General features: G+C 43.9%; 1 protein-coding gene across 2 annotated transcripts in view; it reads left to right on the forward strand.

Moving 5' to 3' along the window:
- The window catches only part of PCSK6 (proprotein convertase subtilisin/kexin type 6), a 338,484-nt gene that overhangs the window by 152,247 nt on the left and 172,998 nt on the right, over nucleotides 1-13,239 (forward strand). For both annotated transcript variants that reach the window (XM_073618353.1, XM_073618354.1), the window contains exon 5: nucleotides 10,459-10,535. In XM_073618353.1, the coding sequence (XP_073474454.1) occupies nucleotides 10,459-10,535 (77 nt within the window). The remainder of the gene's footprint in view (nucleotides 1-10,458; nucleotides 10,536-13,239) is intronic.

The raw sequence follows: 13,239 nt of genomic DNA on the forward strand, positions 1-13,239 counted from the left end.
CCTCCTAATCCTATTGTATTGTATTATAACTGTATTGTCTCCCTTTTATATTGTAAAGCGCTGCGTAAACTGTTGGCGCTATATAAATCCTGAATAATAATAATAATAATTCATTATTTTCCTAAAAATTCTGCAAACAATACTCAGTCGGTCACCAGTACTATAGAAGGGACAGACTGCACCTAAGGGTGCAGATCTGCTGGGAGTAAAGATGGCCAAAAAGAGGGGTTTTTAACCACTTCAATACAGGGCATTTCCTGCCCAGACCAAATTTCAGCTCTCACATTTTGAATGACAATTACTCAGTCATGTAACACTGTACCCATATGAAATGTGCGTCCTTTTTTTTCGCACAAATAGAGCTTTCTTTTGGTGGCATTTAATCATTAGTGGGTTTTTTTATTTTTTGTGCTATAAATAAAAAAAGGCCGGAAATTTCGTGAAAAAAAATGCCTTTCTTTGCTTCTGTCATAACATTTTGCAAATTAGTAATTTTTCTTCATAAATCTTGCCCAAAATTTATACTGCTACATATCTTTGGTAAAAATAACCCAAATTAGTGTATATTATTTGGTCTTTGTGAAAGTCTACAAACTATGGTGCCAATCACTGAAAATTGATCACACCTGATGTACTGAAGGCCTATCTTATTTCTTGAGACACTAACAATTCAGGAAAGTACAAATACCCCCCAAATGACCCCTTTTTACTAAATAGATATTCCAAGGTATAAAGTAAGTAGCGTGGTGAGTTGTTTTAAGTTGTAATATTTTCCCACAATTCTTTGAAAAATTAAGATTTTTTTTTTTAACAAAATTGTCATATTAACAGGTTATTTCTCTCACAGAGCATATACATGCAACAAATTACACCCCAAAATACATTCTGCTACTCCTGAGTATGGCGATACCACATGTGTTAGACTTTTACACAGCCTGTCAACATACAAAGGCCCAACATTGAAGTAGCACCTTCAGGTGTTCTACGAGCATACATTGCACATCTAATTTCTCAACCACCTATTACACTTTTGAAGGCCCCGAGAGCACCAGGACAATGAAATTGCCCACAAAATGACCCCATTTTGGAAAGCAAACACCCCAACATATAATCTATGAGGCATAATGAGTCTTTTGAGCGGTTCATTTTTTCCAGAAGTTTTTGGAAAATGTGGGGGGAAAAAAAGTGAAAAGACATTTTTTTTTTTACACAAAGTTGTCAATTTATAAGATATTTCCAACACATAGCAAATGCATAGCAAAAATGACACCCCAAAATACATTCTGCTACTCCTGAGTATGGCGATACCACATGTGTGAGACTTTTACACAGCTTGGCCACATACAGAGGCCCAACATCCAAGTAGCACCATCAGGCGTTTTAGGAGCATAAATTACATATATCATTTCCTGGCAACCTATCATTTTTGAAGGCCCTTCATATTTCTAACACATAGCATGTATTTTGAATTCTAATTCAAAATAAATTCTATTGCTGAAAGGGTAAAAAAAAAAGTATTACATGTGCTTTTAGTAGTGTCCACAGAGATGAGCACTGGTCCAGGCAGCAGGCAGGGATGTGCTTAGCGACAGCAATAGTAATTATCCAGGCAGCAGGCAGGAATATTGTCTATATTCAGCACAAGGATATTGTCAGCACAGCCAATGCATTTGTCCATAGAAATTGTCCAGACAAAGACAGCCAGCACAGCCATAATATTGGTCCTGGTACACTGTTACCTGCAGACACTCATTATTGTACCACTCTACAGCTCTTCATAAACATACTGCCTCTTGCTACAGATTATTTGCATAGTCCAGGTAGCAGGCAGAAGTGTTGTCCGTTCATGCGGCAGGCAGAGGCATGATGGCAGTAAGTCAGCAGCAGGCTGAGGGCCGCAATCAGGTAAGATCTGTGCACAGGGGGTAGAGACTTCACCCACCCAAATCTCTATGAAGCCTCCAGACCCTAATCCGGAAATTACAAAACCTGGAGAAAACAAAAAAAAAGTTTTCTCCATCCAGAAAAACAATTCTGGAGCCCTTCACATATGTGAGACCCTTGTGTACTACAGAAGCAGGGAAACAGATCAGTCCAAGCGGTAGACAAAAGCCAGGGTCAGTTCACAGGGAAGCAGTCCAAACAGTAGGCAGAGGCATAGTCAAAAAAACAGGCCAGGGTCAGGCCTCATGGAAGCAGTCCAAACAGTAGGCAGAGGCATAGTCAAAAAAACAGGCCAGGGTCAGTTCCCATGGAAGGCAGTGGCGTGGTTATTTGGGGAAGCATGGAAAATATTCAGCACAGATGATGAAAATGGGGAAATGGTTGGGAGGGACAATGGTAGCTGGTATCTCTTCGAAATCCTCTTTTGCTGCACCGGTGACCTTTTTTTTTTTTGCTGTCTTTGGCCTGCTTCAGATGGTGGAATGTTGTACGGGAAGTGGCGCTCATGAAGTCCGCTAACAGCATCAGAGCGAAGGTCTTCTGGGGGGGGGGGGGGGGTCTTTGTTGATAGATGAGGGACGTGACAACTTCTTCTATGAATTTTAGGAAGGGGGCGGGGCTTTCCGTGGATTTGGTGTAGACTATGTAGGAATTCTAAATGGCCAAATGGATGAGATAAATGGCTACCTTCTTGTACCAGAGTCGGGACCCCCTTATTGACAAATAGGGTTGAATCATTTGATCATTGAAATCCACCCCCCATGTAGAGATTGTAATCTTGGACACATGTTGGCTTTTCAATGGGACCTCGTCTTCTTTGAACCTCAATTATAGTGTCATCATGGATGGTGGACATCATGTGCACATTCCTGTTATCCTTCCACCTCAAGGCCAGCACTTTGTTGCATCTCAATGTTGCTCTTTCCCCTTTCGCAGCTTTTTGTTCACTAGAGATTGTGGGAAGTCCTTCCTATTCCTTCTGGAGGTTCTGCAGGCCAGGGTTTTTGCGATGTAGAAGTGTTTGAAAAGGGGTAGGCTGGTGTAGAAGTTGTCAAGGTATATGTGATATCCTTTTTTCAGAAGTGGGTATACCAGGTCCCATACAATTGGAGCTGGGAATCTCTTCCTTCATATGTGCGGAACACATACAGATATCCCGTGACTCTCACAGAGCTTGTAAAATTTGACTCCGTATCTGGCCCTTTTGCTAGAAATGTATTTTTTTATTCCTAGCCGGCCTGAAAAGGGTACCAGGGACTCATCTACACATATATGCTGATTGGGGACATAGAGTTCTGCAAATCGTTGGGAAAAGAAATTCATCAGTGGGCGAATTTTATATAACTTATCGTAATTTGGATGATTGCGGGGAGGGCACTGGGTGTTGTCGCTAAAATGAAGGAATTGCATAAGCATCTCGTATCGGGACCTGGACATTACGGCAGAATAAATGGGCATGTGGTGGATAGGGTAGGTGGACCAATAGGCATGTCCTTTAATTTTTTTTTTTTTTGCAAGCCCCATGTTTATGGTGAGGCCCATAAACAATTTGAACTCCTCCCAAATTCAGATCTCTCCACTCAAATGGACGGGCATATGATTGGGGGTTGTTGGCAATATACTGCTGGGCATATAAATTGGTCTGGTTCACAATGAATTGCAGCAAAGTGTCAGGCAAAAACAGATAAAAGCAATCGATCTCTGTGAAATTTTGGGTTTTGGCCTTCACACCTGGCTGTGCTGTGAAAGGGGGAATAATTGGTGATCCTGAGTCGGAAAGGCAGCCATGTTGGGGTTGGCAAGACCATCTGGCATGTATGTAGCAGCCCTGGCTCTTGGAGGACATGACACTCCTGTAGTTGGGGGATTTGAATTCCCTGTGCTGGTACTCAGGCGTGATGTGGCAGCACTGGTACTGGGCCTGGGCATTTGTTCCCAGGGCCTATCGCCGGCGGCAGCACTGGTAATGGGCATTTCTTCCCGGGGCCTATTGCTGGTGGCAGCGCTGGTACTGGGCCTGGGAATTTGTTCTTGGGGCCTATTGCTGGTGGCAGCGCTGGTACTGGGCCTGGGAATATAATCCTGGTTGCTGGCGGCTGCCTGGTTTCCAGAGCGCTGTGCCCTTTCAGGAGGGACCCATTCTTTATCCAAATCATTTGCCAATCCACTACTCTTAATCAGTTCAAATGCCGAATTTGATTCGGAATCAGAATTGGAATCTGATGAGAACTCCCCGCTGCTCTCATCAGTCATGGAGAGGATCTGGAACTCCTCCTCACTGGTATATACGCTTTTGGACATGACTCTGATGGCTGTGTGACGGGTGGCAGGTGACGGTCACTGATGGGCTGTGCGATGGGTGACAGGTGACGTTCACTGATAGGTGATGACGGTGTGACGGGCGATGGTCACTGAGTGACAGGCCACGGACGGCGATGGGTGCACCGCTGACGGTCACCGATGGCAGTCTCTTATGTGATAGGTGCACTTTATGGGGTGACTGTTGGGTGACAGATGACAATTGGGGGGGGCGATGGGACAAGATTGGTGTTGGTGCAGACACTACAGAACACAGATCTGTAACTCACTGCTCCCGGCTCTTCACAGCATACGCTGTGTAAAGTGTAGAGGTACCATCTGTGATCGTCCTTGACTTCATCACGACCAATCACTTGATAAACAGCCATGCCCAATGGCTGTTCACCCCCCGTCGGTGACGAGCGGTGTCTCGGTGACATGCCACCACTGACAGTACAGGGCTGCGCTCACACGATCGCGCGCATGCCCTGTTTAAATGGACGGACATCATATGATGCTTGCCCAGCCATCGTATGAGGGTGGGCGGGCGTTAAGCGGTTAAACTAGCCGACAGGGGTCCAGAAGTAGAGATAGTCAGCATGGAACCATATTCAAGAGGGTAGTATTGGGAGCATTAGTGGCAGGTTGACTAAAACGCATAAACCCAAGGTAAGTATAGTAACAAGCCCTAGTTGCAATCTCGGAAAACCCAATAAGAGGATAGTATGCAACTGGTCTAAACTACGTGGCACGTTCACCAATGCCAGGAGCCTGGCGGACAAGATGGTTGAACTAGAGATACTGTTGTCTGAGGAGGATTTGGATTTTGTGGGGATTTTAGAGACCTGGTTCAACAGCTCTCATGATTCGCTGGCAACTGTTCAAGGGTATACCCTTTATCGCAGGGTTAGAGAGAGTAAAAAAGGGGGAGGGGTAGGTCTATATATCAAGAATAATGTTCAAGTGAAAGAGAGATGACATCACTAAGGGCGCTAGGGAGGAGGTGGAATCCTTTATGGGTAGAGCTCCAAAGGGATGAAGCTAAGGGGAAAATACTGGGAGTATGCTATAGGCCCCCTAACCTGAGGGAGGAGTGGGAGACTGACCTCCTATCACAATTTGGATTAGAAGCAAGGATGGGAAGTGTTATCATAATGGGGGATTTGAATTATCCAGACATAAACTGGGCGGAGGGAACCACGCATTCATCTAAGGCTCGCCAGTTCCTAAATGTCTTGCAGGACAATGCTATGGGTCAGGTGGTTGATGCACCAACTAGAAATAGTGTTACTACATCTACTGATTACCAACAATACAGACCTGATCACAGATGTGGAAATACAGGGCAATTTAGGAAACAGCGATCACAGGTCAATTGGCTTCATTATAAATCGCACAAATAGAAAACATAAGGGGAATACAAAGACACTCAATTTCAAAAGAGCCAACTTCCCTAAACTACCAACCTTGCTGGAAGATATAAACTGGGATAAAATCTTAGGAACAAAGAACACGGAGGAGAGATGGGTTCGCTTTAAGAGCATTAGCCAGTGTATCCCATTGGGTAATAAATTTAAAAGAGCGAACAAAAGTCCTGGATGGCTTAACTCCAATGTAAAAATGCATATAAAAGCCAAAGAGAAGGCCTTCAAAAAATACAAGACCATTTTGGCCCCATAAAGAATGAGGAAGGACATCTGGTTACCAATAATGGGGAGATGGTGAAGGTATTGAATTTATTCTTCTCAGTCTTCACGAGGTAATTGGGGCTTCAGTAACCAAAACTGCAGTGTTTATCCTCATGACACATCACAGGAAGCACCTCCATGGCTAACAGAGGACAGAATTAGAATTAGTGAAAGATCTCAAAAAACACCACAACAGACATGTGCACCTCCGCCACACAGTGTGTGTGCTTACCAGAAGGCAAACAATTCGTGCTTGCGGCTATCAACCCAGCCAGGGCCTTTATCCTAGGGATATGGGGATACCAGCTCACAGGGGAATTTTTGAATGGTGAAACAGGATATACACCAGGAATCAGTATACCTCGATGTCTTCAATGTCAGTCTTATTCCAGTTTTCTGAAGTGTAGCCCACTGATCTGGTTATCCCTGCTGCTGCTAGATGCCTATATTCAGTATCCCTTACAACAAATCCTGGACGCCTGTCATCGACCTCATGCATCAGTCTGCTGACAAACCAAATTAACCTGTCCAACAGTCTGCATTAAAAACAGGGGTTTTGTTAGCATGCATTTGCAATTACATGCGTAAGCTGCAAGGCTTCTTCACGGCACGCTGTGATTTGCTTGCCTTCTGGTAAGCACGCACTCTGTTGTGGTGTTTTTCGAGATCTTTCACCAATCCAAATATCAAGCTACATTTTCATTTATTTTTTTATGGACTGGTTATGCACAATATTTTGAGTTTATATGCATTTTAAGTGTTTTCAATATTCACTTATATTCAATTATCAGCGCAGCTCCTTTTTTATGTTTTTTTTGTTTATTGTGGTGTGTTTTGCCTAGAGCTTGCTGCTTTCTTGTCACTCTTTTAGTAGCACTGTTTTTCTCTTCTATCTAGAATTAGACTTGGGAAACTTAACATTAATAATGTCACCGGGAATGGATGGCTTGCACCCGAGGGTACTTGGGGAACTCAGTCAAGTAATTGCCAGACCATTGTTCCTAATTTTTACTGACAGTTTACTGACTGGAATGGTACCAGCGGATTGGAGAAAAGCCAATGTAGCACCAATATTTAGAAGGGGCCCAAAATACATCCCTGGGAATTACAGACCAGTTAGCCTAACATCAATAGTATGCAAGCTCTTGGAGGGGATAAGGAACTATATACAAGATTTTAGTAATATAAACTGTATAGCAGTAATCAGCATGGATTTATGAAGAATCGTTCTTGCCAAACCAATCTATTAACCTTCTATGAGGAGGTGAGTTGTCATCTAGATAAAGGAAGGCCTGTAGACGTGGTGTATCTGGTTTTTGCAAAAGCATTTGACACAGTTCCCCATAAACGTTTACTGTACAAAGTAAGGTCCATTGGCATGGACCATAGGGTGAGTACATGGGTTGAAACCTGGCTACAAGGGCGCGTTCAGAGGGTGGTGATAAATGGGGAATGGTCAGGGGTGTGTATTGGGGTCCCACTGGGTTCTGTGCCAAGACCAATCCTATTTAATTTGTTCATAAACGACCTGGAGGATGGGGTAAACAGTTCAAACTCTGTATTTGCAGACTATACTAAGCTAAGCAGGGCAATAACTTCTCCGCAGGATGTGGAAACCTTGCAAGAATATCTGAACTATATGGCAAATGAGGTTTAATGTATAAAAAGGTAAAATAATGCATTTGGGTGGCAAAAATATGAATGCAATCTATACACTGGGGGAGAACCTCTGGCGGAATCTAGGATGGAAAAGGACCTGGGGGTCCTAGTAGATGATAGGCTCAGCAATGGCATGCAATGCCAAGTTGCTGCTAACAAAGCAAACAGAATATTGGCATTAAAAAAGGGATTAACTCCAGAGATAAAATAATTCTCCCGCTCTACAAGACTGGTCCGGCCGCACCTGGAGTATGCTGTCCAGTTCTGGGCACCAGTCCTCAGGAAGGATGTACTGGAAATGGAGCGAGTACAAAGATGGGCAACAAAGCTAATAGAGTCTGGAGGATATTAGTTATGAGGAAAGGTTACGAGCACTGAACTTATTCTCTCTGGAAAAGATGCTTGAGAGGGGATTTCAAGTTTCAAATACCGTACTGGTGACCCCACAATAGGGATAAAACTTTTTTGTGGAAGGGAGTTTAACAAGACACGTGGCCACTCATTAAAATTAGAAGAAAAGAGGTTTAACCTTAAACTAAATAGAGGGTTCTTTACTGTAAGAGCGGCAAGGGTGTGGAATCCCCTTCCACAGGGGGTGGTCATAGCGGGGGGCATCGATAGTTTCAAAAAACTATTAGATAAGCACCTGAATAGGGATATACAATGTAATACTGACATATAATCACACACACAGGTTGGACTTGTGTCTTTTTTCAACCTCACCTACTAGGTAATACCCCATAATGACAACGTGAAAAGTTTTTTTTTTTTTTTTTTTTTATTTAAATCTTTGCAAATTTATTAAAAATAAAAAAAGAAAAAATTACATGTTCATAAGTATTCACAGCCTTTGCTCAATACTTTGTTGAAGCCCCTTTGGCACCAATTACAGCTTCAAGTCTTTTTGAGTATGATGCTACAAGCTTGGCATACCTGCTTTTGGGCTGTTTCTCACATTCTTCTTTGCAAGACCTCTCAAGCATGATCAGGTTGGATAGGGAGCGTTGGTGCACAGCCATTTTCAGATCTCTCCAGAGATGTTCAGTCGGGTTAATGTCTGGTCTCTGGCTGGGCAACTCAAGGACATTCACAGGGTTCTCCCATAGCCACTCCTTTGTTATCTTGGCTGTGTGCTTAGGGTCGTTGTCCTGTTGGAAGATAAACCTTCGCCCCAGTCTGAGGTCCAGAGTGCTCTGCAGCAGGTTTTCATCAAGGATATCTCTGTACATTGCTGCATTCATCTTTCCCTCGATCCTGACTAGTCCCCCAATTCCTGCCGCTGAAAAAATCCCCACAGCATGATGCTGCCACCACCATGCTTCACTGTATGGATAGTATTGGCCAGGTGATGAACGGTGCCTGGTTTCCTCCAGACATGACGCTTGCCATTCAGGCCAAAGAGTTCAATCTTTGTTTCATCAGACCAGAGAATTTTGTTTCTCATGGTCAGAATCCTTCAGGTGCCTTTTGGCAAACTCCAGGCAGGTTGTCATGTGCCTTTTTAATGAGGAGTGGCTTCCGTCTGGCCACTCTACCATACAGGCCTGATTGGTGGAGTGCTGCAGAGATAGTTGTTCTTCTGGAAGGTTCTCCTCTCTCCACAGAGAAACGCTGGAGATCTGTCACTGACCATCGGGTTCTTGGTCACCTCCCTGACTAAGGCCCTTCTTCCCCTGATCGCTCAGTTTGGCCGGGCAGCCCCCTCTAGGAAGAGTCCTGGTGGTTCAAAACTTCTTCCATTTACGGGTGATTCACTGTGCTCACTGGGACCTTCAATGCTGCAGAAATTTTTCTGTACTCTTACCCAGATCTGTGCCTCCATACATTCCTGTCTCGGAGGTCTACAGACAGCTCCTTGGACTTCATGGCTTGGTTTGTGCTCTGACATGGACTGTCAACTGTGGAACCTTTTATATAGACAGGTGCGTGCCTTTCCAAATCATGTCCAATCAACTGAATTTACCACAGGTGGACTCCAAGTTGTAGAAACATCTCAAGGATGATCAGTAGAAACCGGATGCACCTGAGCTCAATTTTGAGTGTCATGGCAAAGGCTGCGAATACTTATGTGCATGGGATTTTTTTTGTGTTTTTTATTTTTAATAAATTTGCAGCGATTTCAAACAAACTTCTTTCTCGTTGTCATTATGGGTTATTGGTTGTAAAATTTTGAGGAAAATAATGAATTTAATCCATTTTGGAATAAGGCTGGAACATAACAAAATGTGGAAAAAGTGTTGTGAATACTTTCCGAATCCACTGTAATTGCTCAGATTGAAAGCTGACCTTGTCAGTTATAGCCAGAGGGTGAAAGTTTTTTTAATGTGGTTGCTGTGGAATGATCCCCACAGCTGTAATGTGTGATAGATTGATACACAGGGCGGATTTACTAAAACTGGAGTACTCAGAATCTGGTGCAGCTGTGCATAGCAACCAATCGGCTTCTAACTTCAGCTTGTCATTAAGCTTTGACAACTGGCCCTCAGTGTGAACCTGGGATAAAACCTGGAAGCTGATTGGTTTCTATAGAGAGCTGCACCAGATTTTTGCATTCTCCAGTTTTTAATAAATCAACCCATAAGGTGTTTATTTTTTTTCTGTTCTCTCCAAATAGTGATGGCCTTGCTACTCTCTAAATTTTAATTTTTCAAGTGTGAGCGCAGTGAATCCGACTGAACGCCCCAACTTTACACCCCAGAAAAGTTAAAAAAAAATAAATAAATAAATACATTTTACATAAATGTTATAGTATTATATGATAAATATTTTGTTACATAGTTTCATTTTGCTGTCCTAAAACCATAATGCACATGTTTGTCCTGTAAAGAAAGCTTCTCCTCCTCTCACTGTTTGCAATTTTATTCTATAGGATCCATACGCCAGCCATGATGTTAATGGGGATGACCAAGATCCAAGTCCACGCTATGATGCCAGCAATGAAAATAAGTACGTTTGTTGGGTTGATGGTTTGATTTTGTGTATTTCTACTCGTGATATGAAATCAGGGACTTATTCTTATAGAACTCCACTGAGCAGAGCTTTACAGTTAAAATAACCACAAAACACAACCCCACTACCATTTCAGAAATCCTTAGGGCTTGTTCACACTAGCGGTTGAGGGACGGTAAACCCAGTAGCTGAACCAGTGGTGGCCTGTCCATTAGGGACGCCCAGGCACTGCCCCCTCTATCCATGGCGGCCACATCCTAATTAATGCTCTGCGATCCACGGCCGCTACCCCCTATTCATGCGTTTGGTCCCTTTCAGGACACTGGGCGCATGAATTACAGCAGCGGGGGTGTTTTTTTTTTCTTTTTTGAAGTACCTGATTGGAGGCAGAGGCTCTAATAGGCTTCAAAATAGGATGGGCTCGTGGCGCCGAGCATTGCGCCATGAGCCAACCCAGGTGTTACAACAGCGAATTAATATTTGCTGTTGCAACACTGATCCGGCTCCCGACCAATTGGGAAGCTGTGTCTGATACCCATCAACCGATTGGCTGGAAGGACAGGCAATCCTATTGGACGCCTAGAAGGAGGGGAGGAGACGCACGGCAGAAGCGAGGAGGAGAAGACACAGGAGCCACTGCCCGATGTGCCCGCCGCCTAGATGGGGTAAGTGCCAGTGGACCAGCAGAAAGGGGGGTGGGGGGAGTTTGAGGTGAGGGGGGGGAGATGGTTGTTTGCCATCCCCCCCCCCCCAAACAAAAAAAAACACCAGTCGCCACTGAGTTGAACCACATTTTTATCCCCCCCCCCCCAACTTCTCCCTCTTTAGCAGCCAGGGATGTACACATGATGTGGCTGTAATGTTATATTGTTAAAAAAAAAAGAAAAAAAAAGCAATGCAAGTACTAAAATTTCCAGTGACCCTGCTTAAAATTAGTCAGCTTCCCACTTCTTTTAGTGGTCCTACAACACTCCGCTAAATTCCTATGCAGTGGTTTCAGCCCCCAAGACTTCCCTCCTGCTAGACTATGTCAGCACACCCCTCTCTCATCTCCATAGCTCTGTATTGGGCTTCCCAGTTTTTCTTGTCCTGTCATAAGAATACAGGAGGTTTCGCGCTGACAGGTGCAGAATAAAGATGCTGGCAAAAAAAAAAGACAAACTGTGCAACCAAAAAAAAAATTGTAAATATTTGCCGAGCTATTAGTGAAAACTGGATCAAAACAAATAATCAAACTAAAGTCAAAAAGAACAGCAAAATATAGTCCAGTGACAAATATGTAAAAAAAAAAACACAAATCTGTGCAGATAATGTGACCGTTTCAATTTGTAGAATCACCTTTGTGCTGTTAGGATCAATCTGTTGAACCAGGACTCATGACCACCAAGGTGAACCGTCACCACCATTAAGAGCGGACACTTACCAGAGCAAGCAGACCCTATTACAGGGTCAAACTAGCCTGTAGACCAGGGATATGCAATTAGCGGACCTCCAGCTGTTGCAGAACTACAAGTCCCATGAGGCAGAGCAAGACTCTGACAGCCACAAGCATGACACCCAGAGGCAGAGGCATGATGGGACTTGTTTTTGCAACAGCTGGAGGTCCGCTAATTGCATATCCCTGCTCCCTCCTGATAGTAATCTCATTCCACAAACACCACTTGGTTGGAATCCTATGGTGTATCCAGGTCTCCAGTATATGTTCAGTCAATGCCATCCATATGTTCCAAGAGAGCTACCATAAAATTAGAATAGGGAGACCCACATACTTTAAAACTTTTATTGGAATCCAAAAAGTATATAGAACTACTCACATTTTTCAAATCAATAAGGGCCCATTCACACCTGAGCGTTTTCAGCTTGTAAAAGTCTCGGAAAATGTGTAGCTTCAGGCTTCGAGCTACAAAACGCTCAGGTGTGAATGGGGCCTAAGAGACTGTAGAAGGGGGTGTGTCCATTTCCCCCCCCCCCCCCACACACACACAGAGGTCTCAGATTACACTCAGCTGTCCATGCTGCACAATGTGTGATATCAGATCCCAATTCCCAGGCCTACTGACGCGCAGAAATGCTGTGTAAATTCTGGACTTTCAATGGCTGTAGACAGGACTGCAGATAAATAAACTTAAGTAGTAAGATTTGCTTCAATTTTATGTATTACCTGAGGCCAGTCGCTTCGCTGGGTATAAGTGATGGATTATTGTCACTTTAATGCTGGACTGGACTTATTAGATGATGATTTCAGTCCGGGAACATCTAATTGTATAAATTGTGATGAATGGAGTGTGGGATGGTGCAGGCTACCTTGGGCTTGAGTTGTACTAACTAAAATCCAGTTGTGAGAGGTGGGCAGTGTGAATCTGCTGCCTATCTCTGCCAATCCCTTCACTTGTTTCCACTACCCCATCGTATAAATTTCAAAATACTAACCATGACCTACAAGGCCATCCACAACATCGACCCCCCCCACTACATCCCCAACCTCATCTGCAGATCTCACCCAAATCATCCTCTCCGCTCCTCCCAGGACCTCCTGTTCTCTAGATCCCTTGTCACCTCCTCCCATGTTCGCCTTCAGGACTTCTCCAGAGCCTCTCCCGTCCTTTAGAACTCCCTACCCCAGTATGTCCGGTCAACTCCTACCCTGTCCGCCTTTAGGCGATCCTTAAAAACTCACTTATCCAGGGAAGCCTACCCCACC

This window comes from Aquarana catesbeiana, linkage group LG03 (genome assembly GCF_042186555.1).
Source record: "Aquarana catesbeiana isolate 2022-GZ linkage group LG03, ASM4218655v1, whole genome shotgun sequence".
In the NCBI taxonomy this organism is placed as follows: Eukaryota; Metazoa; Chordata; class Amphibia; order Anura; family Ranidae; genus Aquarana; species Aquarana catesbeiana.